At 50.7% G+C, this 25128-nt stretch overlaps 1 protein-coding gene across 1 annotated transcript in view; it reads right to left on the bottom strand.

Moving 5' to 3' along the window:
* Positions 1-12100: 12100 nt before the first annotated feature.
* Positions 12101-25128, bottom strand: part of MYOM3 (myomesin 3) — a 50079-nt gene continuing 37051 nt past the window's right edge. Inside the window, exons 24-37 of the mRNA XM_084874832.1 lie at positions 24372-24416; positions 23625-23761; positions 22297-22441; positions 22101-22160; positions 21670-21737; positions 20497-20607; positions 19562-19649; positions 18986-19024; positions 18612-18720; positions 16926-17089; positions 16684-16720; positions 16478-16500; positions 14993-15048; positions 12101-13707 (exon numbers count right to left, since the gene is read on the bottom strand). Of these exons, the coding sequence (XP_084730958.1) occupies positions 13444-13707; positions 14993-15048; positions 16478-16500; positions 16684-16720; positions 16926-17089; positions 18612-18720; positions 18986-19024; positions 19562-19649; positions 20497-20607; positions 21670-21737; positions 22101-22160; positions 22297-22441; positions 23625-23761; positions 24372-24416 (1346 nt within the window). The 3' untranslated portion in view covers positions 12101-13443. The remainder of the gene's footprint in view (positions 13708-14992; positions 15049-16477; positions 16501-16683; positions 16721-16925; positions 17090-18611; positions 18721-18985; positions 19025-19561; positions 19650-20496; positions 20608-21669; positions 21738-22100; positions 22161-22296; positions 22442-23624; positions 23762-24371; positions 24417-25128) is intronic.

The following is a 25128-nucleotide window of genomic DNA, read 5'->3' as shown; positions in this document are numbered from 1 at the left end:
GGGGTTCCAGTTGGAGAGGGTACAGGCTGGGCTGAGGGGGACCTCCTATCTCCTCCCCCTCCCCCGTGCAGGAATTTCATGCACCAGGCCTCTAGTAATACTATAACTATGTATGGTGCCAGGTGGGTACTAGACTTATTGGATGATCACTTAGTAAATTATATAAACCTCTAAAAAAAGAGAAAAATATATATAAATCTCTAATCATTATTCTGTACACCTGAACTAATATAAAATAACAATGAATGTCAATTGTTACTAAAAAAATTAAATAAAAAAGGAGAATCACTTCAGTTAGCACTAGAATTTACACAGACACACACTCACACACAGAGTTAGTTCTCATTATTCACAGTGGTTATAAAAAAATAAAGCATACCGTTTGATGAGTTTTGACAATGTATACACACTTGGGAAATGACCACTACAATCAAGTTATAAAACTTTTCCATCAATTCCCAACGTTTCTTCCTGCAGTTTAGCAGTTATCCCCTCTTCGCCCCAGATCCCGTTTGCCTTTTCTGGAAGTTCATGTAAATGGAATCACCAGCATGTACACTTCTGTGGCGGGCTGTTTTGGCTCGGCCGGAAGTTCAGCTGTGTGGTTGCTTGTATCAGTAGTTCATTCCTTTCCACAGCTGGCTCCACGGTGTGCAGTGACCACAGTTTGTCCATTCTCTTGTTGACAGACATCTGGGTTGCGTTCAGTTTCCGATGATGACCAATCCAGTTGGTAGGTGCATTTGGGTATACATCTTTGTTGAACAGACACTTTCATTTCTCTTGGGTAACAGCAGCAGTGGAATGGCCGGGTCATATGGTAACTGCATGTTTAACTTTATAAGGAACTGCTGCGTAGTATGTTCTGACTCACAGGGACTGGAACTGCCTCAGGAGTTGGATACAGGGGATTTCTAGGAGGGAGAGCAGGGTCCTTGATCAGTGAATAACCTGCCTGACTATTTCAGGAATTCCGTGAACACTTACCGGTAGGTAATGAGAACAGGTGGGGTAAGAGGCAGGTAGGAGTCATGTGTGAAGGCAATGAGGTGACTGCTTGAAGGAGGATTGTAGGGACTTTTGAAAGGTGTGTGTGTGTGTGGGGGGGGGGGGTGGTGGTGAGGAGGGGCATTGTGTGTGAAACAGGGCTCAGGGTCGCAGACTAAAAAAATCTCAGCACAGTCTGGTTTTAAGTGATCAACAGTTCTCTTTAGGGCAACTTGCTTTTTGGCCTGTAAAACACACACACACACACACACACACACACACACACACACACACACACACACCTTCTGTCTATCCACTATCATCCAGGAGAAAGGAAGGCAAAGAGAGGAACACATCTGCTTCTCTATGCTGGGCACTTGCCTTATTTATCTCATTTAATCCTCACAGCGACATAGTGAGGTCTGTGTTCTTCCTCAGTGTTTGATTTAAGGATCAGTTATAAACTGCCGGAAGCCAATCCCAGCACGTCAGCAGGGCTGAATCATCTGGAAATGGCTGAGGGCATTTCCCCAAACCTGAAAAGGATGCATGTATGGCTGCCAGACAGCTGAGGGCATTTTAATCTACATGTTATTGCCTCCTGCTGGCCAAACACCTGAACAGCTGTAGGCAGTTTCCCAAATCTGACAATGGATTCTGTATACCAAACCCTGACCTTTGGTATATATATCTACCTTGTTTTAGGACAATTTGTGTTAATAAAAAGCAAGGGGTCCAGAGAGACAGGAGAACTTGGTTTCTTTAGCTAAGTTTTCTCTGGCTCCCCAAAATACCTTCCAAATTATGTTTTGTCTCTGGACTCTTGATTAATTTACACACAGCGCCTTCTCCAGATTCCCGAAACCCTTCTAAATGTGGATTAAGACTCCCGGCATTAATAAACAATCACCTAAGGAGGGTGCGAGGTCCGTCACTTCTGTTCTGAAGAAAGGGATAGTTCCACCTGGGGGGTAAGGCTCCAAGGGGCATCAGCAACTGAGAGAGAAAGAAAGAGAGAGAGGGGGGGGGACACCTGTGGCAGCTAGTAGAGATTTAAGGAAGGAGCTGGAGGGAGCAGAATATGCTCATGCTGCTTTGGTCTACTGATTGATTGTGTTGAGCTATAGGCATTTGGAAAACAGTAAACACATGGAGAGGCTTTCTCTAAATTTCCATATCTGTCTGAAGAGAAATCTTCCCAAAGGAACTCTATTGGCCTAAATTCCTTCCTTGGGAGTTTCACCAACCAAGGAAAATGATTCATCATTGGAGAGGAGACTAGGACAGTGGGGGACCCACATGTCCCACAATGACATGGATTAACGTTACTTATTATTTGACCAGCAGCCAGTGCCAGGCACGGTGACCCTCCCTGTCTCCTGCGATGCAGAAAAGAAATCTCCCAGGTGAACTAAGCAACTCAGAGCTGAAAAGTCTGTATAATCAAATCTTACCGTCCATTTTCTAATTTATTACTTTGTTTAAATTCCTCATTAATGGACACCCAAACCCTTGTTTAGGTTCCTTTCTAATGCACACCAACTTTCTTTGTCTTGTCAACTTCTCACAAACTTTTTTTTTTTTTTTTTTGGGGGGGGGGGGTGTCTAAAAGTTATAAAAAGTTTTGATTTGATCATTTCTTTGAGCCTCATTTTATGATCTAAGCATCATATTGTGATTCTCCTGTACACACACGTATTAAATTGATCTTTCTCCTATTAATCTATTTTTTTTTAAATATATTGATTTTTTACAGAGAGGAAGAGAGAGGGATAGATAGTTAGAAACATTGATGATAGAGAAACATTGATCAGCTGCCTCCTGCACACCCCCTACTGGGGCTGTGCCCGCAACCAAGGTACATGCCCTTGACCAGAATGGAACCTGGGACCTTTCGGTCCGCAGGCCGACGCTCTATCCACTGAGCCAAACTGGTTTCGGCTAATAAGATAGATATATATATATATATATATATATATATATATATATATATATATATATATTTAAAAGCAACCCTAACCGGTTTCGGCTAATAAGATATATATATATATTTAAAAGCAACCCTAACCGGTTTGGCTCAGTGGATAGAGCGTCGGCCTGTGGACCGAAAGGTCCCAGGTTCCATTCTGGTCAAGGGCATGTACCTTGGTTGCGGGCACAGCCCCAGTAGGGGGTGTGCAGGAGGCAGCTGACCGATGTTTCTAACTCTCTATCCCTCTCTATTCCTCTCTGTGAAAAATAAATAAAATATATATATATATATTTAAAATCTCTTAATACAGGCATCTCAGTAATGAACTCAGAAGTGTGAAAAGGCATAATAATTATTTTCCCTGTCCTACAGAGCCAAGTTGTTTTGGAAGTTTGGCTATGTAATGCACACTGTAATTCTCTCCTTAAAACTTTCAGGAAAAACAGTCATTATATTCATCTTTGCTTTTGAAGTTGGATGTCTGTGTGTATGCACATGCACGTGCCCGTGTTAATGTAATTATGTATGAGATTGACTTAAGTCTTGGGTAGGTACAAGGAGATTCAGTTATATTTGAGTTACATGTAATGGAGAAACAGAATAATTGGTTTGAGAAAGATATAGTTTTCCCAAGATCACAGTGTTCTGACTCCAGTGTTATGTCCCATTTCACTACACGGTCCTGCTGAGGTTCTAGGAACTTGCCTTGGGTGCCAAGATCAGATACATTCCTCTGTTTTGTAATTCCAAATTTAAAAAAAAATATATATTTTATTGATTTTTTACAGAGAGGAAGGGAGAGGAATAGAAAGCTAGAAACATCGATGAGAGAGAAACATAGATCAGCTGCCTCTTGCACGCCCCCCACTGGGGATGTGCCCACAAACAAGGCACATGCCCTTGACCGGAATCGAACCTGGGACCTTTTAGTCCGCAGGTCGACGCTCTATCCACTGAGCCAAACCGGTTTCGGCTGTAATTCCAAATTTTTTCAGTGATTCCATCTGCAGGTGGATGTATGGTCTGGTGGAGGACATCAGAATATATCACCCTAAAACATGCCTCTTCAACTTAAAAATTATTAAGAAACTAGAGGCCCGGCGCACAAATTTGTGCATGGGTGGGGTCCAGCCAGCCCACCCTGATAGGCAGTGAGGTTGGCTGGCCCTGCCCCCAATCAAGGGGCAATTTGCATATTAGGCTTTTATTATATAGGAGGATAGAAAAATGCAGGAAAAGCTCTTTATACTTTTTTCCTTCCTGCCTAAAAGCAGGATATAAATTTTCATTTATTGGAGATGACTTTAGACTCTTCTTAGCCCAGAGATTGCAACAGAGGAATCTGCAAACAACCTTACTCCATTAATTTTCCCCACATATTTATCTTCACACAGTTTGCCACCCTTGGAAGCCAAAAGCCCATGGTAGAATAATTTGAACTTTTATTTGTCCTGCAATTTATCTACAAATGTGCTGTTCTTGGTTGAAGATGCTACATAAGCCTGAGTTCTAAGCCATCTCTCTGAGTTACTCATCCCCGAGCTTCATGAGATATACATGTTAATAAAGTTCTATTTCTTCCTCTCTTGTTCATCTGTCTCATGTCACAGAGCCCCAGCTGAGTACTTAAAATAGACATAGGAAAAAATTTTTCAGATCTCTACCCAACATCTGAAATCCACAATGTGGTATTTGAATCACAAAAACACAAAATGATACATTTGCCTGCTCTAGCTTTATTGCACATTCTTCTGAATTTATTGAGACATATATTTTATGCTCTAAATCTTTCATGACTTAGATTTTAAAATTCAACACCCTCCCCCTTCTCTCTCACTTTTCTTTTTTCAAATATGGTCTCACCGTGAATTTCAAACTCAAAGGGACTCTTTGTTTTGCTGTATCTTCCATGGCTTCCTGGGAGGGTGCACTTCACATGTCCTAGCGGCTTCTTGAGGAGGGAGAGGATTCAGAAGCAAATCCACATTGGTAACATTGTAAAATAGTATTCTGCACATGGTTACAGCTGTTTGTTTGTTTGTTTATTTTTGTTTTGTTTGTTTTGTTCATCTTCACCCGAGGATACTTTTCCTATTGATTTTTTTTTAAAGAGAATGGAAGGGAAAGGGAGCGACAAAGAGAGAAACATCAATATGTGAGAGACATATTGATTGTTGTCTCCTGCACGCACCCTGAAGGGGCCCGGGATCAAGCCTGAAACCCAGGTATGTGACCTTGACCGGACACAAACCTGAGACCCTTCAGTCCTAGGGTCGATGCATTAAACACTGACCCAAACCAGCTGGGACTATAGCTGTTTATTTACATAGGCCTGGGAGCCCATGGTGGAATAATTTGAACTTTGCTCTCATTTGGGGATAGGATTTACCTGAGCATATTTGGTGAGGGGAGTAGGGTGGGATGGGTGTAAGGAGGGTGGATCCTCAAAAGCTCAAATGTGGGTGGATTGTGTTCCTAGGAGGAATGACAGTGGGGAAGAAGGAATCTGGGCACTGTAAGCTCAGATTCAGGGACTTCGCTGGGCTGTGAGCAGTGGCTCTCCCACTGGGTGAGGCTGTAACTGGAACACCATGATGGTGGCTCATGGTTACCCTGGGGAAGGAGCATGTTCTGGGCACAAAAACTGAGAGTTGTGGCTTCCGGAGCCCAAGCAACAGAGAAAGTGGAGTCCTTCCCCTGTGTCAATGTAAAAAACTTTCAGACAATGAGGGCATTTGTGGTCTCCACCATGGCGCATTCGTTGTGCCCTGAGGGTCCGGAAAAAAGGGAAGTTACCCTGACATTCCAGAGGTATGTTATTCTAGATGCAAAAAGACAATAGGCTCAATGAAGGTGAAAGCTGACTTTTGTCAGGGAAAATTCTAGCCTAGGACATGGCCGCCCACCATAAAGCTGCTTTTGGTTCAACAGTTTTAATCCTTTGTGGTTACTTCAGGTCTCTGAGTTTGTAAGGCCACTCTGCAGGCCTCCCCTGAGCTTGTCAGGGTTAGTATGTGGACTCTTTTTATTCAGACCTGCCAACAACAGACAGGGGAGCATCAGAGTCAGATATGTAAGTGGCAAGTCATGGTGGTGCCATGGGCTGCTCGTGGGCAAGCATAGAGGTTGGTGGCAAGTAGCCAAGTAGTGGAGGGAGCCTCAGTAGCTCAAGGGTGGGGATCTGGGTGATGGGTAGTGAGAATTGCAAGAACTCCGGGCACCTGATGACTTCATTGAAACCCCTGCACTAAGAGACTTGGCCCACCCTGCCATGGCTTCTAGCAGCCTAAGGTGGTGGCTCTGGGGACACCCAGCCCCCTTTTGAGTTCTAATCTTCTAATGCTCTGGGTTGTCAAAAGAATTTACTGTTTGTTCTAGCCAACACTTGAAGGAAGTCAGGCCTTCCTTCCCTTAGAGCAGTGGTCGGCAAACTGCGGCTCTTGAGCCACAAGCGCTCTTTGGCCCCTTGAGTTTTTAGCAAAGGCCAGCTTAGGAGTACCCTAATTAAGTTAATTACAATGTACCTACCTATATAGTTTACGTTTAAAAAATGTGGTTCTCCAAAGAAATTTCAATCGTTGTCCTGTTGATATTTGGCTCTGCTGACTAATGAGCTTGCCGACCACTGCCTTAGAGCATTTACTAGAAAAGGCTTACTGCCCCTTCCTCTGTCCTTTGAGATTTACATACATCTGCAACTCACGAGGGTATTTCCCAAGGACCAGAGAGCCGTCTGGAAGGACAGGGCCATGGTCTCCCAGTTTCTTCCTCTACCTGCTCTCTCATTCTCCCTTCACAATTGCCCTCTGCAAATTGGAATGGAACTCAGCAATTTCCTAACCATCAGCAGTTCCTGAGTAAAATCTATTTGTGCTGTTGTAACTCATGTCCAGCTTTGTTTATCTTTGCGAGTTGCTAAGGAGTTGGCCTCGGGGAGCTACTCAAAGCTGCAGCCTGGACGAGGGGCAGTCACAGTGAGCTGTGTGTCCAAATATGTGCTGACGACTGCACTGGGGGCGGGGGAGGTTGTCAAAGGAACCAGTGCCTCGGGGCAGGGAGTGGTTTGAGCAGCACTTGAAGGTACGGAGAGTGGCCCAAAGGGGTCACATGCTAACCTGACAAGCTCAGGGAAAGCCTGCAGGCGGTCTTACACACTCTGAGACCTAAAGTAGCCACAAAGGATGGTCTGAAATTAAACTTTAACTAAAAGCAGTTGTGCTGGGTAGTCACCTCCTTGGCAGGTATCGTCCCTGACAAGGGCAACCTTTACCTTAACGGAGCCTATTATCTTTTTGCATCTTCTAAGATAACATACCTATGAAATGTCAGAGTAACTTATAACTTCTCCCCTGCCCCACCCCTGGGGCACAAGCAAATGCAGCTGGGCACCCGGACAGAGACCGCACATTCATTCATTGCTATTGTTACCATGTTAACTGCTGGCTGGAACTAGCCTGCACCCACCTAAGTAAAGGAAATGTGTGTCTATCATTTTACTTTTTATCCAATCCCAGAGGTCCGCCCCTCCCCCACACTCTGCTTTCTCCCGCCTCCCTAATCTATCACCAATGGATTTCATGTAACCCACTCATGTCTTTTTCTTTGATTGTAATGTATAAAAATAGGTAAAACAGAAACAAAAACAAACAAAAAGGCTATTCTCTGGAGCATTATCCCAAACCATTAAGATTCTGCTTCCCGGCAATTGTCAACAGCTTGGCGCACATAAACTCACAAATATTCTCTACAGGTTTGAATGTTGTTGTTTTTTTGTTTGTGTTTTAAAAAAATATATATTTTATTGATTTTTTACAGAGAGGAAGGGAGAAGGATAGAGAGTTAGAAACATCAATGATGAGAGAGAAACATGGATCAGCTGCCTCCTGGCACACCCCCTATTGGGGATGTGCCCACAATCAAGGCACATGCCCTTGAACAGAATCAAATCTGGAAGCTTTCAGTCTGCAGGCCGATGCTCTATCCACTGAGCCAAACAGGTTTCGGCTCCCATGGAGTCTTTAAAATGTTCTATTATTTTAAAAATGTCAAACATATACAACAGTAGAGAGAATGGTATTCTGAATCCCCATACACCCATCACTCAGCTTCAAGAATCATCAATATTTTGTTAACTTATTCATTTATCTCCTTTCTATCCCGCCCCCCCTCCAAATGGGAGTATTTTAAAGGAAATGCAAAGACTCATTTCACCATGAACACTTCTATAAACGGAACGAAAAGACTTCTGTGTGGCCTGCATTTCTCTTTAGATCTGCTAGCACTGGAAGCGATGACGTAACAGTCAGCGCAGGGCTTTCTCCAGAAGAGGAGAGGCACATTCCTTGCAGGCTGTGCAATTTGTTTTGCTCTCAACCCAGGGTCCTTCTTGGCTGAAACTCCTCTGGCCTCGGGATTTACACTTTTCTCAAATACTGGAAGTAAAAAATCTGGCTTCCTGTAGCTAGAGGCATCTGGGGAGTGCTGCTTCTGAAACTATTTTTGGCATGAACATGCCACCCAAGTCGTTTGAAATGCTTTGGAAACTTTAAGGTATGGAAAGCATCTGACCAGAGCCCGGCTGAGGCTGAGTGGGTGGAGGTTATTACACAGGCCCGTCATTTTCCATCAGGGTTCCTGCTTCTGAAATCCCCCCACTTGCTGCTCTTAATGCCTTAAGCCAGTGTTTCCCAAACTTCTCTCATGATGAGAATCAATCACCTGGTGGAGTTGTTAAAATACAGATTCCTGAATCCCAACTAAGAAGTGCTAAACTAGAATTTTTTTTGGGAACATATAGGTAAAATTGTATACTTAACTAGTGCTCTAGCAACAGGTTGGGAAGAGGAGAAGGATTTGAAGGCTGGCAGTACAAGCTGTAGAGGGTGGATGAGGTGAAGCTGCAGAGTCTGGCTTCATTGGGTGATAATGGCGTGTGCCATGTCACCTGCCCCGGGCTCAGGAGATAGAGTAGATGAGATGGAAGAGACCCCATGGGGAGGTGGGTGATTGATAACTCTGAACCTGTGTAGGTTCACAGAACTTCTGACATCAAATGTGTGAGTTTTCCCACACCCACCACCAGTTCTCCAAATCCCCGATGTTAATTGGGTGCCCTATAACGTAATTTAATTCTGACACTAACCACCCAGAGTTAGTGTCCGATTCCCCAGGTTTAAGGGCTCAGCCCCCACAAGATTGCTCTCACTTCAAACACCACGTCCCAGGTTGTCACTTGTACTTCTGACCAACCAGTTATAAATTGAGGGTTCCCATGACTTCCTCCTCAGACTCGATAATGTGCTAGAACAGCTCACAAAACTCAGGGAAACATGTTACTTCATTGACTGGCTTATTATAAAGAATACAGATGAACATCCAAGTGAAGAGTGCATAGAAGATGTGTGTTGTTGCCATACCCTCTCTGGGTGTGTCCACAAACCTGGAATCCCATCATTTAGGGGTTTTAAGGAGGTTTCATGACTTTGGCATGATTGATCAAACCATTGACAACTGGTGATTAAGTTGATCTCCTGCCCTTCTTCCCTCCCCGGAAGTTAGAGGGTGGGATAGAAAGTTCCGACCCTATAATCACGCCTTGGACTCTCTGGAGACCAGCACCCATCCGAAAGCTATCTAAGAGCTCCAGTAAGAAGTCATCTCATTAGCATGCAAAAGACACTCTTAGCATCCCCGAGACACCAAAGGTTAGGAGCTGTGTGTCAGGAATCAAGGACAAAGACCAAAGACCAAATATTTTTTTATTTTATTATATCACTACTAGAGGCCCGGTGCACAGTATTTGTGGGGTTAGGAGGGAGGGGGTGGTGGTCTCCCTCAGCCTAGCCTGCACACTCTCCAATCTGGGACATCCCCCTCACAATCCAGGACTGCTGGCTCTCAACTGCTCACCTGACTGCCTGCTGATTGCCCCTAACTGCTTCTGCCTGTCAGCATGATCACCCCTAACCATTCCCATGCCAGCCTGTTTGCCTCCAACTTCCCCCCTCTGTCAGCCTGGTCATCCCTAACTGCCCTCCCCTACAGGGTTGATCACCCTCAACTGCCCTCCCTTGCTTGCCTGATCACCCACAACTATCCTCCCTTGCAGGCCTGGTCCCTTCCAACTGCCCTCCCCTGCTGGCCATCTTGTGTCCACATGGGGGCAGGATCTTTGGCCACATGGGAGCAGCTATCTTGATCTTATGTGTTGGAGTGATGGTCAATCTGAATATTACTCTTTTATTAGATAGGATACCCTTTAGCAAGGTTCATCCCACTTTCTCCCATCTGAGTGGATTGAGGTCTCATTGGGATTAAGTGGGACAAACTGAGAGAGAACAATGAAAGTTCTCAGGGACTTCCATCCCCATTGCCCCACTCTTGGGACCCGCCCTGTCCACAGTCTTCCTGGGTGGGACGCTAATGGAGAAACCAGCTGAGCCTGGGCTCTGTGAGATGGAAGCAGGGATAAACAGCAGAGCACACAGGGTGATGGGGATCCCAGTCTTCAGGAAGGCTGCTCAGGATGCTGCTCTGAGGACTCTCTCCAGGGAGATTGGACAAAGACAGACTGTCCACATACAGCACAACAGGGCTCAGCTCTAGTTCCCAAACTGAGCAAATCACAGTCCACAGCCCCAGGATGCACTGCTTCTGAGCTTCTTCTTAGCATGCAATCCCGTTCCCCACCATCAGGGGGCACTCACACCACGTTCCATCAGGGCCAACAGGAACTCATGACAAATTGCTGTGGTCCATGGTCCCCACCCAGCCCTACTCCTCTCATGGAGGAAATTTTATTCTTCCGGACAGTGGAGACTTGCTGATTTGCTCATTCATTACTTGGGAAATTTTCACGCCTTTATTAAGAACTATAATTGCTTCATCTACTTGGCTCAGGGGCAGCATGGCAGAGCAGAATGTCCTCTGAACGGAATCCAGGGACCCTTGTTCTTGTCCTTGATCTGACCCTGCCACTTATCATTTAGGTTCTCAACTGCCAAATCTGTAAAAATGGCCCCCCTGGTGCTGTCCCATTGAACTGATGAACTCTGTGGTATGAGAATGCTTTAAAGCTTCTTGAGTCTTGTGCCTCTGTGATTTATTGTCGTCATCGAGATCTCTGCCTGCCTCCCTGTGTTAGGTGAGAATCGTGGGAAGGAGAAGGGAGGGAGGGTGCTCTGTGTGAAGATGAAATACATGTGGACCCATATCCGGACTGCTGCTAGGGATAGGGTGCACGGATACTGTGCCGATTCCTTTTAAATTGGTGACATTTTCACTGACACGTGTAAGAAGCCACCTCTCTCCTCTGAGATGCCAAGTATGAGCGTGGGAGGGAGGGTGAGGATGAGCCTTTTTCTTCATCAGATCATCATGAGAGCAGAAAAGCAGAGGAGGATTGAGTTTTGGCAAGTAATATCAGTGTCAGCTGAAAGGGCCTTCAAAAACAATCTTTCGGTCTTCCTTTTTTTCCCTTTTAAATTCTCATCTGAAGATATTTTTTCCATTGATTTCAGGAGAGGGAGTGAGAGAAACATTGATGTGAGACACATGGATTGGTTGCCTCCTGCCCCAGCCCCCAATCAGGATGGGGGATTGAACCTATGACAGAGGTACATGCCCTTGACCGAGAATTGAACCCGACCCTTCAGTCTCTGGGTTGGTGTTCTAACCACTTAGCAAACTAGCCAGCCTTCTCCTCCTCCTCCTCCTCCTCCTCCTCCTCCTCCTCCTCCTCCTCCTCCTCCTCCTCCTCCTCCTCTTCCTCCTCTTCCTCCTCCTTCTTCTTTTCTTCTTCTCCTCTTCCTCCTTCTCCTCTTCCTTCTCCTTCTCCTTTTTTTGTAGGTGGGAAATCAAGGCCTGCTTTTCCTTAAAAGCACTGCCCAAAATGCATTTGCCTCCAAGACCTACCTGCACAGTTCCCTGTCCTCATTCCTGGCCAGGGCTCATTTTGATCCTCCTGCAGTCCCCCTTCCCCTGAACACCTGGTCTGACTAAATCATAAGCCCAGAACTTGGGCTGGGCATATGTTACCCATCATGCCTGATGCATGTGCAGGTGGTGGATGTAGGGAGGATTCATTTTATCCTTTAGTTCAGAAGTCATTTCAGAAAACAGAGGTGAGTTATCTTCTGGTGCTGGAGTTATAGGTGATTTTTATTTTCTTCTTTATCATTTTCATGGCTTTCTAAATGTTTGCAACAAACATCTTTAACTTTATAAACCCCACCCAATCCAAATCTTATTTTAAAAAAAGAAGCAGCCTTAGCCAGTTTGGCTCAGTGGATAGAGCGTTGGCCGATGGGCTGAAGAGTCAAGGGCTTGACTGCTGTCCAGAGCACGTACCTCAGTTGCAGGATTCATTTCCAGCCCTGGTCAGGGCATGTGCATGAGGCAACCAATTGATGTGATGTGTCTCTCTCACATTGATGTTTCTCTCTGCCTCCCCTCCTCCCTTCACTCTTCATAAAATCAATGGAAAAAATAAGGAAATCGGAGAGTGGTGAAATGCCCAGCTCTGACTTGGGGTCCATCAAGCAAGGCCAACTGGGATCTGTCACAACATCCTGAAGGTCATCCAGCTCACCAGCCTGGCATCCAATGCCATCCAGGCAGCATCACCAACCTCCTCGCCTTTGCTCCCACCAGGACCCACTCCTGAAATGTCCTCCTCCCATCACCACACCAAAATGGACTCATTGTTCAGGGTCCGACACAATTCTGCTAGTTCCGTGGAGATGTTTGAAAGCCCCTCTCCTCCAATTGGGACGGATGTCTGTCTCTCTCCTTTGACCACGAGTGGCACGTTATTTGCCCTTGTTTTATAATTTTATCATGTGCCTTGTCCCGGAGTCATTGTACCCGGGTCTGACTCTCCCAATGGGCTGAAGCCTCCTGGGCAGCAGGGCCTGAGTAGTATTTATCTCTGGGCTCCCCATGCCATCCTCAGCCTGGCACATGCCAGGCTTCACATGAATGTTTGTTGAACTTACGTGAGTGGAAAATACAGCATCCTAAAAGAAGGATATTGTGATATATCACTTTATGGCAGGGCTAGCCAACCTTGGCACATTGACATCTGGGGAGGGATAATTCCATGTGGTGCGGAGCTGTGGTGCTTAGCAGTCTCCCTGACCTTTGCCAACAGACACTTCTGCCAAGAGACACCTCCAGTTGTGACGATAAAAAACTTGGACATTGTCTTTCGTCCCTCGGGTGGAGAACCAGTGGTATATGGTTTATAAATGGTTTTTATAAATATTCCCTAGGACTAGGAATTCCTGTTTGATTGACGAGAAAGGCAAGTCTAAGGGAGACTGTAGAGTTGAAATTGGGTCTTGCTCAGAGGTGTCTTATTCCAAGTCCAGGGCTGATCCTACTCTCCTGGAGGGGACCCCAGCCAGGTCTTTGTTGCTTCGCTGTGGTGTACCACCAACTGCCCCCCACCCCCCACCCCTGCCCCGTCTCCTGGCTGTGTCTGATCACTTCTTCTCCAGCACCTTGAGCTCCTCCCCGTGCTTGAACACGCTGATGGTGACCTGGCCTGTCTCGGAGCCATACTTGTTCTTGACAAAGACGCCGTAGCGCCCGCTGTCCTCACTGTTGACCTTCTCGATGGTGATGGTGACCTCTGTCCCCCTAACCTCCATGCGGTAGCGGTCAAGGAAGGTGACAGGCTGGTCATTCTTCAGCCAAGAAATTTCAGGGGCGGGGTCTCCTGAGATGACGCAGGTCAGGCACAGGGTCTGGAACGACGGGAAGAGAACACTTGATCAGCTCCTGGTAGGAACCCTTGGCATTTGCTGTCCCTCCCCCAGAGAGCTCCCAGCACACGCTGCTCCTGTGATAAGTTCATTCTGTGCATTTTATTGTATCGCATAAAGAGATAACATTAAAGGGAGAGACATTTTACTTTAACCCCCTTCCTCCATCCTCCACTTTTCTATAAGAATACTTACTAGTTAGGGTTTTAGATCATTATTATTCTGCCAAATATCTGCCCCAGAACGGCCTGAACTTTGCTTTATTGCTTTTTGTGGTATATATGTCATTATGACGTAGGCAAATAAGTCTATATTGCTTTAACATAAAGATTTATAAATTGCGTTTGAAAATTCTTGAGTGAGCTCTAAATCAGAGCCGTATAATGTAATGGTCAAACACTCAGCGTCTGGAGCTGGGCTGCCTCAGCGCTGCCCCTTCAAGCTGTGTGACCTCAGGTGAGTCCTTTAACCTCTCTGGGCCTCAGTTTTCTCAGCTATAAAGTGTGACTAATAATAACATCCCATTCCATGTGGTTGCCTTGATGGTTAAACAAGCCAACTCATGTAGCACATATACAATAGTGCCTGGCACAAAGGAAGCACCGTAATAACAGTAGCTGTCATTTTCTAGAACATTAGACTTGCATAATTTCAGCCCTGGAAGGGCTTTTAGGGATCATCTAATTGAACCCCTAAAGGAAACTGAATTCACAGAGGGAAGTTCATGACACCCAGGGCAGGTCGGTGGAGAGAGCTGGCAGAGCTGGGGCGAGCACCCCCTTGGGTCTGACCCTAGGCTCAGGGGCTTCCTTTGTACTACATGTGACCATGTGACCATGTCATGTGGCCATGTGACCATACTACATGTGACCATGAGGTGGTGTCACTCAGCCAGGCACTGGAATCCACAGTGCTGGAGTCCATTTGTTGTTGTTGTTGTTCATCCTTACCCAAGGATATTTTTTCCATTGATTTTTAGAAGTGAAAAGAAGGGAGGGAGGAAAGCAAGGAGGGAGAGAAACACTGACGTGAGAGAAACACTGACATTGATTAGTGGCCTTGAGCATGTGCCCTGGCCAGGGCCAGAGATTGAACCTGAAACCCAGGTGTGCGCCCTTGACCAGGTATTGTGCCTGTGATCCTTCGGTATGCGGGCCAACGCTCTAACCACTGACCCACACTAGCCAGGGCTGTGCCAGGATATTTGATGGACATGTGAGGGAACACAGCATGGGACTGCTGGCCCTGGGCGGGGAACAGTCTGTACCTTATCCTCCATGATCGTGGCCACATCCGGCAGGCCCCTCACCACTTTGGCACGATCTGCAAGGAAAAAGCGAGACCCCCCGCGATGAATGTTTTCCTGCAGATCACGTCCCAGAAGCAAGTTTCCATCGAGCTGAGCAATGCTCCTGTTTTCTATTTCTATCATTTCAGCGATGGAAATCTTTACATTTGTCCCACACCTTTCCTTGCCTTCGGGAACAGAAAGTAGGGGGCAGAATGCGTTTCTGTTACTGACTTGAAGTCCTCGTCGTGACTGGTGGTACCTGGAGGGGGCAATGGGATGTCCCCCCCCCCCCTCAAGAACTAGGAAAGAGGGTACATGAGATGGCTCTGAGCCTTAAACTGGCAAAAGCACACAACAGGTGTTGATGGATCAGAGACTCAAGGCGGGGGGGTGTGCGGGGCGGGGGGGGCAAGGAAAAACGGGACAGAAGCATTTGGGACAGACTCTGGTCGAGGAGGGGAACTGGCGGCCACTGTGGGTGGCCAAGAGGAGCGGCTGCACATCACTCAGCAGGAAGTCCATGTGCCCCTTAGGCTGCAGTTGAGGCTGTGGGAGCAGGAGGGGTGGGAGCGTGGGCCCTAGAGCCAGACGAGGATGTGCAAAGAGCCCGAGTGGCGGGGGTCAGTCCGATGGATGTCAGGGGGGCAGGACCCTGAATGGGGTCGGGGGAGAAGGGCCCAGGGATGGACGCTGTGGGACGGAAGCCAGGCCCTTCAGCTGGTGAAAGGGTCCATTCCCTGGACTCTGGATTCCACAAGCCCAGCCGCCGTGTGTGGTGAACTCAGCTCCCTCTCTTAGCGTCCCGGACAGGGGTCCTGCCCGGCGACACGCATCCAGGATGGAGGGATGCTCTTGCTGGGTCAGTGAGTGGACGGCGGTGTGATGGGCTTGCGAGCCTCCTGATCAGGGCGGCACCTCCTGGCAAGGCACAGGCTGAGGGGGGGCGGTCTCCGGATGGACTCTCGCCACCAAAGAGGCCACGCCCCTGAAGGACTGCCCACTGCCTGGCCACGTAGACCCCCACTTCCCAGTTGTCTTTATGAATGCTGAGGCCCGCACTTCCTGCCACGGGGGAGACTCAGACACAATGTCTCTGTGGAGGGTGAATTCCCCCTCCCACAGATGACCTCAGCTAGAGGTTTTGAGTTCTTGCTTCTGCTTCTCAGAGTCATTCAGTTTCTCACCTGCCTGTTGGGTTTCACCTGACCTTGCACTTGACGTTGCCCGTGGGCCTTCTGGGCACTTGGCCTCCACACCCACACTCTCAGGGACCCTCGGAGTCCTTACCCACCTGTCTTCACGCTGTCACCGCCTAGGAGTCCCTGGCAGCTCCGTGACAGCTCAGAGCCATGCAGACCCCACTGGGACCTGCATAGCCCCCCCGCCCCGGGGGGGGCCATAAGCTCCCTGGCAGCCGCCCCAACCCCGGAAGTGAAAACCACGGGGATGTGAGTGACTTACTCTTCTCGATGATGGCCAAGGCTCTGAAAGACAGAAATGGGAACAGGCTCAGGTTCCATTTGCTAAGGGGCAGTGGTGCGCGGGTGGGGCAAGGGGATGAGGAGGGGCAGGAAGAGCTGGCCGGGCTCCCGGAAAGGGGTCCTGGGCACAGTTCATGCCGGACCCACGGGCCCGTGACTCACACTGAGAAACACAGAGGAACTCACTTCAGTCTCTGGTGCTCAGCCATGGCGTCCTCAAAAGCTGTGAGAGGGAAACAGGGACGGGAGAGGGGTGTCAGGGCGCCTGCCCCGGTGACCCTCAGGCACAGGGCTTGGTGCCATGAGCCCTCCACTCTTTCCCCTCCCAGCCCAGTTCTCTTGGGCAATGCCAGGTTGGGTGGGATGGGCATGGGGTTGTCCAGAAGACCATGGGGCTTTTACTGGGGACAGACAGGCGGACAGCTCACCTTGTCCCGAGAGGTCGGTGGAGAGCTGCCGGATTTCCTTCCCGGCTGCGATCTCCAGGGTGTACCTGCCCTTGTCTGAGTCTTTGGGATCCAGGATGTGGAGCCAGATCTCATCCAGCGTGGTGCCAGCCCGCGTCCGGTCCCCGCTCTCCAGGCGCTTCTCCCTGAATGTGGGCAGAGGAATGGTTAACACGGTGCAGCCCCCCCCCCCCCCCATGCTGCTCAGGACAGCTGTCTGCAGGTCTACGGCTCCCAGCCCTGAATGCCCTCTCCTGGGGTTTTGTTTCCAGATTCCTGAGCTGAAGGTTGTGAGCATCCATGAGACATTCCATAACTATCCATCCATCCATTCATCCATCCATCATCCATTCATCCATCTATCCATCCACACATTTATCCATTCACCCATCCATTTACCCATCCATCCATCCACCCATCCATCCACCCATCCATCCACCCATCCATGTGCCACCGCTGAGTCTGTGTTGTGCCATGTCCTGCAGGCTGGGAACCGGAGGAAGCAGTGCTTCAGGTCAGTAACCACCAGTCACTTCCTCACCTCTTCACTCTCCTCATCTTTACCCCTTCCAGGGTTTCTTCCACAATCACTCTCCCCTTGCCCTTAGAAAGAAACCATTTAAACTTATTTTTGTTGCTGGGTTTTTGTTTTGTTTTTTTGTTAATCCTCATCCAAGAATATTTTTTTCATTGATTTTTAGAGAGAGCAGAAGGGAGGGAGGGAGAAGGAGAGAGAGGGAGGGAGAAGGGGGGGGGAGAGAGAGAGAGAGAGAGAGAGAGAGAGAGAGAGAGAGAGAGAGAGGGAGAGAGAGACACATCTATTGGTTGCCTCCTGAACACAACCTGACCTGGGCTGGGGATTGGCCTGCAACCCAGGTACATGCCCTTGACTGGAATCAAACCCAGAACCATTCAGTCCACAGGCTGACACTCTATCCACTGAACCAAACTGGCTAGGGCTAGGGCTAACCTTTTTTGTTCTTGTTTTTAACTTGGAGTTCATTCCTGAAAACACCTGGCCCATGCCCCAGTGTTGTGTTGCAGAAGCGACACCTCTGGGCTTAGGCACAGGCCTTAGAAATGCCAGAGTGGGACTCCATTATCTTGGAATTCAACTTGGCCTCAGCTCTCACTCATTTGACAAACTTGACCCAGTCAGTGCAGCCTTCTCCACAGAATGGGTGCAGCAACGTCTGCTCCACAAGGCTGAGGAGTGCCCATGGCGAGAAGGGCCAGAAAAATTCTGCTCTCACACCATCTGGGGTTCCTTAGCTCGCAGTCAAATCTTCGTGGATACCTTATCTACCCACCCTTCATCCCTGGCCCTCAGCTGGTTGTCAGCCTCACAGGCCCTTTTACCTGAGCCTGAGCTTGCTAAGGCTGCAGAGACCAGCAAGGGCGCCATGACCCCCTCCTCCACCTGGCTGGCCGGTTCGCCCTGGTTCCTGCACCCTTCCCCTCCCTCAGTTCCGGAGGCCGCCCTAAGCTGGTCCTACCACCAGGCCACCCAGCTTCCCTGGGGGATCTTCCTTCTGCTCCCAATTCCTGACTCCCTCTGTGGGCAACGGACCAGTGGGAGACCCCGTCTGCCGACCCCTTGGGACGGGGCTGGGCCAGGTGCTGGGCGCCCTGCAGCCGGGCTAGGGCTCCAGGGCAAAGCCAACCTACTTGTGGGACCAGGTGGTTTTCATGTAGTCCACGTTGTAGTACTTGACTTTGCTGAAGATCCGGATCCCCTCCTCGGTGCCCTGGACTTCCAGCGGGGTGGCAGAGAGCACTGGGGAGGCAGAGGAGAGGCCTGAGTCTCCCCCGAGCTCCTTCCGGCAGCACATTTTGGGGCCCGCCTGCTTGTCCTGCTCTCGGGGGGGGGGGGGGGGGGTGCGGTGGGAGGATGCAGGGCTGTGAGGAGGAAGGACCTTCTCTCCCCCGCCCCCTGTCTCTGGGTTTGGAGACTAAGCCCACCCCAGCAGCCAAGGCTGGTTGGCGGTCCAGGGAGGTGATCTGGCATCAGGGAGGGGTGGGCAGAGAGGGGGCTTACTTACCACCAATCCTGCCCAGCTCCGTGAAGACGGCGTCCAGGGCTGGGGGAGACAGAGAGAGCGGTCAGCTGACATCGGACCTCCCCTCACCGCCCCCCATGGATGCACCAGGCAGGGGGCATCCTCAGAAAGGCTGGAGGAGCTCGGAGCGGCACACAGGGAGCTCTGCAGGACGCCTGCCAGGTCGGGGATGAGAGAGCCTGGGGCACTCAGTGACGGGTAAGGCAGGGCCCCCACGGGTGGAGGACGATGGGCTGACCTGACAGTGCTCTTGCCCGCTGTGTCATCCAGCCGGGCGAGGAGCCAGGGGCCCCGTGGGGCAGAGCAGTGAACTTGGGCTGGGAGCCTTGAGGCCTGGGCTCCCTGTGGTATGTCTCAGAGACCTTGGGCCTCAGTGTCACACAGACCAGGCCCCTGCCACTGACTAGCTGTGCACCCTTGGGCCCGTCACTTAACCTCTCTGGGCCTCAGCTGCCCCAAGTGCTATGCGGCTCCTGTACGTCTCACCCCACAGGCAGGTCACTGTCTCTGGTTCAGCGTGAACGCCTCCTGGCCCATCTCCAACATCGCCACCCCTACCTTCTCCCATGAGGTCCAGTATGGTGTCGTCCTGCCCGCGGTCGTCAGAAACCGACGCTCTGTAGACTCCCATGTCCGCCTTGGACAGCTGGAAGGAAGTGAGGAGGGGCAGGGTCAGCCCGGGCTCCAGGCCGGGCCTCGCTCTCTGTGTGACCTCAGGAAAGACTCATCTCCTCCCCGGGCCTCAGTTTACCCATCTGGAATAGGTGTGCTCTCAGGCTCCTCCCAGCTCCAGAGCCCCCTGATTCCAACCAGGGCTGGCCTGGGCCTGAGGGTGCGGTGGGTGAGAGTCGAGAGCAGCTGCTCCGAGCAGAGCGAGGGACCCCTCTGCGCGGAGCCTGTCTGAGCACCACTCACCTCCCCCACCCCCCACCGGGCTGCCCTGCTTCGTGGGGCCCTGGGAGGAGGGACCCCTGTGGTTCTGTAGAAGGAAATGTGTCCTTTCCCTCAGGACAAGGGGGTCCTCTCTGGCACATGCTTGTTAACCCCAAAATGAAGCCTGCATCAACACATTAAACCATTAACTTGGGTGGTACTTTAATATATATATATATTATTGATTTCAGAGAGGAAAGGAGAGGGAGAGAGAGAAACATCAATAATGAGAGGGAATCATTGATTGGCTGCCTCCTGCAAGCCCCACACTAGGGATCGGGCCCCAAACCCAGGATTACTGGGGGGAGGGGGAATTTAGCCTGCAACCCAGGCATGTGCTGGAATCAAACCTGAGACCCTCTAGTCCACAGGCCGATGCTCTACCCACTGAGTCAACCCAGCGAGGGCTGAAATATTATTTGTCTTGATTCCTGAGCTTTAGTGCCCCCTTACATTTCGCACCCGTGCTGACAGGCTCACCGGCCTCACCCGGCCCTGGCCCTGCTCCTGACCCGGCGCCCGGTGCTCCCGGCACTGCCCGGAGCCGGAGCCGCACCCACCTCCTCGATGCGGAGGAGCCCCGCTCCGGTCTGCGGGTCGTACTGGCCGTCCGGCGCCTCTTTATTCTGGAAGAACCACTGGAAGCGGGTCTCGCTCTTGGTGTTGGTCACCTGGGGAAAGTGGAGGATGTGGCTCCATCGGGCTTCCTCTTTTTCAGTGAAAACTCAGCTCATCAGCACTTATTTATTTTATTATTATTATTATTATTATTATTATTATTTTTTACAAATGTGACACTTTCCCCTGCACACACACACCCTCGCCGTGAGTCCCAGCCACCTTCTTCCTCTCACCCATGCCTCTGCTGGCTTCTGGACTCGGGACTTTTGCTAATGCTGCTCCCTCTGCCTCTCGGTCCCTTTGCTACTCTAGCTTCCTCGTAAACACCTCTGCACCTTACACTTGTCCATTGTCACCTCCCTCGGGAAGCCTTCCTGGAAGCTCCCAGAGTGCCCATGAGTCCCGGTCACAGCAGGAGGCACGCTGTTTCCCAAGGATCCTGATCCAGACCCTGGGCTCCTATGGGGGCCACTTCCTCCTCCTTGTGTGCCCAGTGCCTTGCAGAGTGTCTGGTGTTTTGAGTTTGCTGGACGGATATGCTCGGGGAGAGTACCTCTCCCCACCTGGCCCTCCCCCAGTTTCCCCTCCCCCTCCTGGCCCTCCCCCAGTTCCCTAAAGAGGCCGCAGGGTGCCGAGAAGGAGCACCACTGGGTGTCAGACAGACTCCCGGCTCCACCTGTTGATTCTGAGCGATCCCCCTGTTTGTTTTCCCATCCGTGAAGTGGGGGTTATAATGCCTAACGCCCAGATGCTCATGAGGCGGATGAAATAAAACAACGCTCTGAAGCACTGAGCAGAGTGTCTGGAAGGCAGCCCATAGATACCAGGGAACCTGCTCAACACACGGACCCCTCACTTGCCCTCAGACCCCGGGCCCTGTGCAGCTCGGAGACCCAGTTCCAGGCCGACCCAGCTCCCGCTAATCCTGCTCCCTGGGCTTTGCTTTCTGGTTAAATGCAATATCCTAGGCTTCTTTGCAGGTGTGGGAGCAACCAAGCACAGGGTATTGATTTTGTGGGAGCAGAGCAAATACAGCCAGCAGGCTTGGGGACAAGCCACAGAGACAGCCCAGTGGGCCTCGGGGCAGGGCTGGAGGCAGGGCAGGGACTCGCCTTGCACGTCAGCAGCACTTGGCAGTCCTCCGTGACCTTCCACTGCAAGAACTCCTCGAAATAGGGACCTGCAAGCGCAAAACAAACACGCCCACGGGTCAGCGCTCCAGGCTCAGCCAGGGCGCCACCTGGTGGCGAGACAAGGGAAGCCAGCTGGGATTGGGGCAGCTAGGGACCACTGGTCCCCTCAGGTTCTGCCCCCACCAGAGTGGCAGAGGCCTAGGGTGCAAAATCTAAGGAGGCACCACTCTCCTCCTGGGGCAAGCGCTCTTTCGTTCTGGCACAGGGACAGAGCCGGACTGAATCGCAGTGGCCTCCCTGGGGGGCCCAGCAGGGCCGAGGGATCCATTAACCTAATAGTCCAGCATTCCCCAGCCCTGACCTCTGGCCTGGTGGCCGAGGCCTTTGAACTCCACCCCAGTCACTCTTACCCTGTTTTCTCTTCCAGTCTCTTCTCTTGGCATCTGCCTTCCTCAGAAGTTTGTCGAAATCTGTGAACACACAGGGAGGGGCTGGCATGAGCTGAGAGGAGCACCGGTTCACAGTGGGGCATCGGGGTGGACAGAAGGCCCCAGAGCCGCGAGTGGAGGCCGGGGGCACGGGCGGGGTGGGCGGGGCGCGGCTGACCGTCGTCCACCAGGGCCAGGGTGATCTGGTTTCTGGCTTTCCCGTCTCGGAGCTGAGCTGTGTACGACCCTTTGTCCTCCTCACGCAGGTTCTCGATGATCACTTCCACCAGGCCCTTCTCTCGCTCAAAATTGATTTTGCGGTCCTGGGGAGAACAAACCCGAGGGTCACCTGTGTCCTTTCCCGGCCTCAGGGCAATTGCGTTATGGGCACACATGTGCAGGTGGGCCTGCAGAGCGGTATGTGCAGATAGAAGCCTTCAGAGGTGGGGAGGGAGCCCTGGGTAACCCTCTACTGCTGGCAGTGTGGGGTCCTCCCCCCAACTGGCCCCCGAGAACACCCCCGGGGGCTGGCAGGCACAGCGGTGAGTCTTGGTGCTTGAATTAATTGCAATTAATAATACGCCACAACCCCTATTGTGCCTCCCCCCCCCTCTTTTCTACTTCTTTTACAATTCTCCACAAAAGTGTAAAGGATAATATCTAAGTAGCCTGTGCACTTGCTATCCAGAATTAACACTCATTTGTATTTTGTCATATTCTAACAGTTTTAAAAGTTTTCCTTTTCACATTTATTTTATTTTTTAAAATGTGTTTTTATTGATTTCAGAGAGGAAGAGAGAGAGAGAAACATCAGTCGGCTGCCTCCTGCATGCCCCCTGCTGGGGATTGAGCCCGCAACTCAGGCATGTGCCCTGACTGGGAATCGAACTGTGACCTCCTGGTTCATAGGTCAATGCTCAACCGCTGAGCCACGCAGGTTGGATTCTCTTCCACATTTAGAATCTGAAGGGTCCCGAGTTCGATTCCGGTCAGGGGCATGTACCTTGGTTGCAGGCACATCCCCAGTAGGGGGTGTGCAAGAGGCAGCTGATCGATGATTCTCTCTCATCGATGTTTCTAACTCTCTCTCCCTCCCTTCCTCTCTGTACAAAATCAATAAAATATACATTAAAAAAAAACACAAAAAACCCCCTCTATTCCGTGTATGTGTGAAAATTCTCTGTATATCTCAGAGTTAGCGTCTAGGCCTGGATATTTATCAGTATGAATGTGGGTTTTTCACCTGAAGAATGTCTGGTGGGACATTCAATGTTGCAGGGGGTGTGGGAAATTCTTTTTGGGGTTCGCATTGCCTCTGGGGTTCTGCCCCCCCCCCGCCCCCTCCCCCAGGCACTGAAAACCAGGTGTCCCCATACCCACGCCATCACTGTGACCGTTTCTGATAAGTCCGCTATGGGGCGCTGCTGACTTGTGGGGAACCACTGCCCAGGAAGCCAGGAGCTGGGCTGGGGACCTCCCTTAGGAAGGAATCTGGGTTCCAGTTACCGGCGAGCTGAAGATCTCCTTCTCGTTGAAGATGAGATGCAGCTCAGCAGCCGGGGATAACTTTTCCACTTCCAGCCACAGCCGCACCTCCCCTCGCTCGAGGATGTCAATGTTCCAGCCCGAGATCAGCTTGATCACTGCGAGGCAGGCAGGAGGCAGGGAGGAGTGGGGTGGGCCTGGGCCCCCTCCTCCCCTCCCTGCTCCGCACGAGCCCCACCCTGAGCATGTCTGAAGGGGACACCCTGGGATGGGGTGTCTGAGGAGGTTTGACCCATGCCCGCTCTAGAGTGAGCTCATTTTTAAGGAAGTGTTTCCTCTTTTCTCACCCTGGCGGACCCCAAGGGCTTTCAGAAACACCAGTGTCCAGGGTCTGATTGGTCTGGGGCGTGGACTGGGCATTGGGATTGTGAAAAGCTCCTGGGGCGATTCCAACGTGCACCCGAGTGTATGACCCTACCGGCTACTGGCCAGCGGAGGGAAGCGGAGATTTCCATGATCCAAAATCCCCTAAGAAGAAGCATCCCCTCTGCCCTCCTTGCATTCCCTTTCACCTGCCTTCCCTTTTCCATTTCACAGGCCGCTGACAGCCAGGTCTCTGCCCTCCAGCCCCATGAAGCCCATCCTCTGCTTCCCCTCCAAATCCTCCTTCTCCCCCAACCCCCCCCCCCCTGCCCTCCAGCTAGTTTTTTGCTTTTGCTGATTCGACTCTGCTCTGAACACCCCAGGAGGTGCCTGAGGATTGCTCACCTGGGTTTCTGATCTCATGGCTCAACTTCTTCAGCTTGTCCAGCTCTGGGAAGGGAAGAGCGAGGAAGAAATCAGAGAGAATGAAACACTGGGGCCAGTGGGTCCACGGCAGCCATCCTAGGGCCCATGCTGGGGGGCGGTCCTGAGAGACACCCCTCAACCTGCGGTCACTTGCAACCCAGACATTGAAGATGAGCCCTGTGGGCCTTAGCCCCGGGGCACGGAGGGGGATGCAGAGGGCTGCGGCAGGTCACCTTGAGATCAAGTGCCACCTCCCTTGAGAAGTGCCTACTAGGTGCCGGGTGCTGCATTATCTCACTGGTCCTCGCACACTGCTGTGGGGTGAGCATTATTGTCCACCTCTGACCCCTCCAGGCCCACTGGGTTCCGAGCCCTGTTCTTAACCCCCTGTGATATGCCGTCCTCGTCTCTGAGGTCTGTCTGGCCCCAGTACAGCACTTCAGTCTAGAAGTGTCCCGGGCAGCTCTGCCGAGCGCTCTCTCATTTGCCAACTGCCTCTCTGTGTTAGGTGTTCTCTCCTGCAAAGCTGAGCTCTGAGCCTACGAGTGTCTGGCACACAGTAATAAGCATGTGTTGCATGATGACTTGGCAGGGGCCGAGCCCATTCTCCTTTCCCCAGGTAAGCCCCAGAGTCGTCAGCATGGTGAGTCTGGACTCACAGCAAGAATACAGTCAGAACAAAACATAAGGAGAAGCCCATCCCTTTTGTTGATGGCTTCAGTGTGCATGGAATCAT

The sequence above is a fragment of the Pipistrellus hanaki genome (assembly GCF_964339955.1).
Source record: "Pipistrellus hanaki genome assembly, chromosome: 2".
NCBI classification, from domain to species: Eukaryota; Metazoa; Chordata; class Mammalia; order Chiroptera; family Vespertilionidae; genus Pipistrellus; species Pipistrellus hanaki.
The sequence above is the reverse complement of the archived record's forward strand: the minus strand, read 5'-3'. Positions and strand labels throughout refer to the sequence as shown.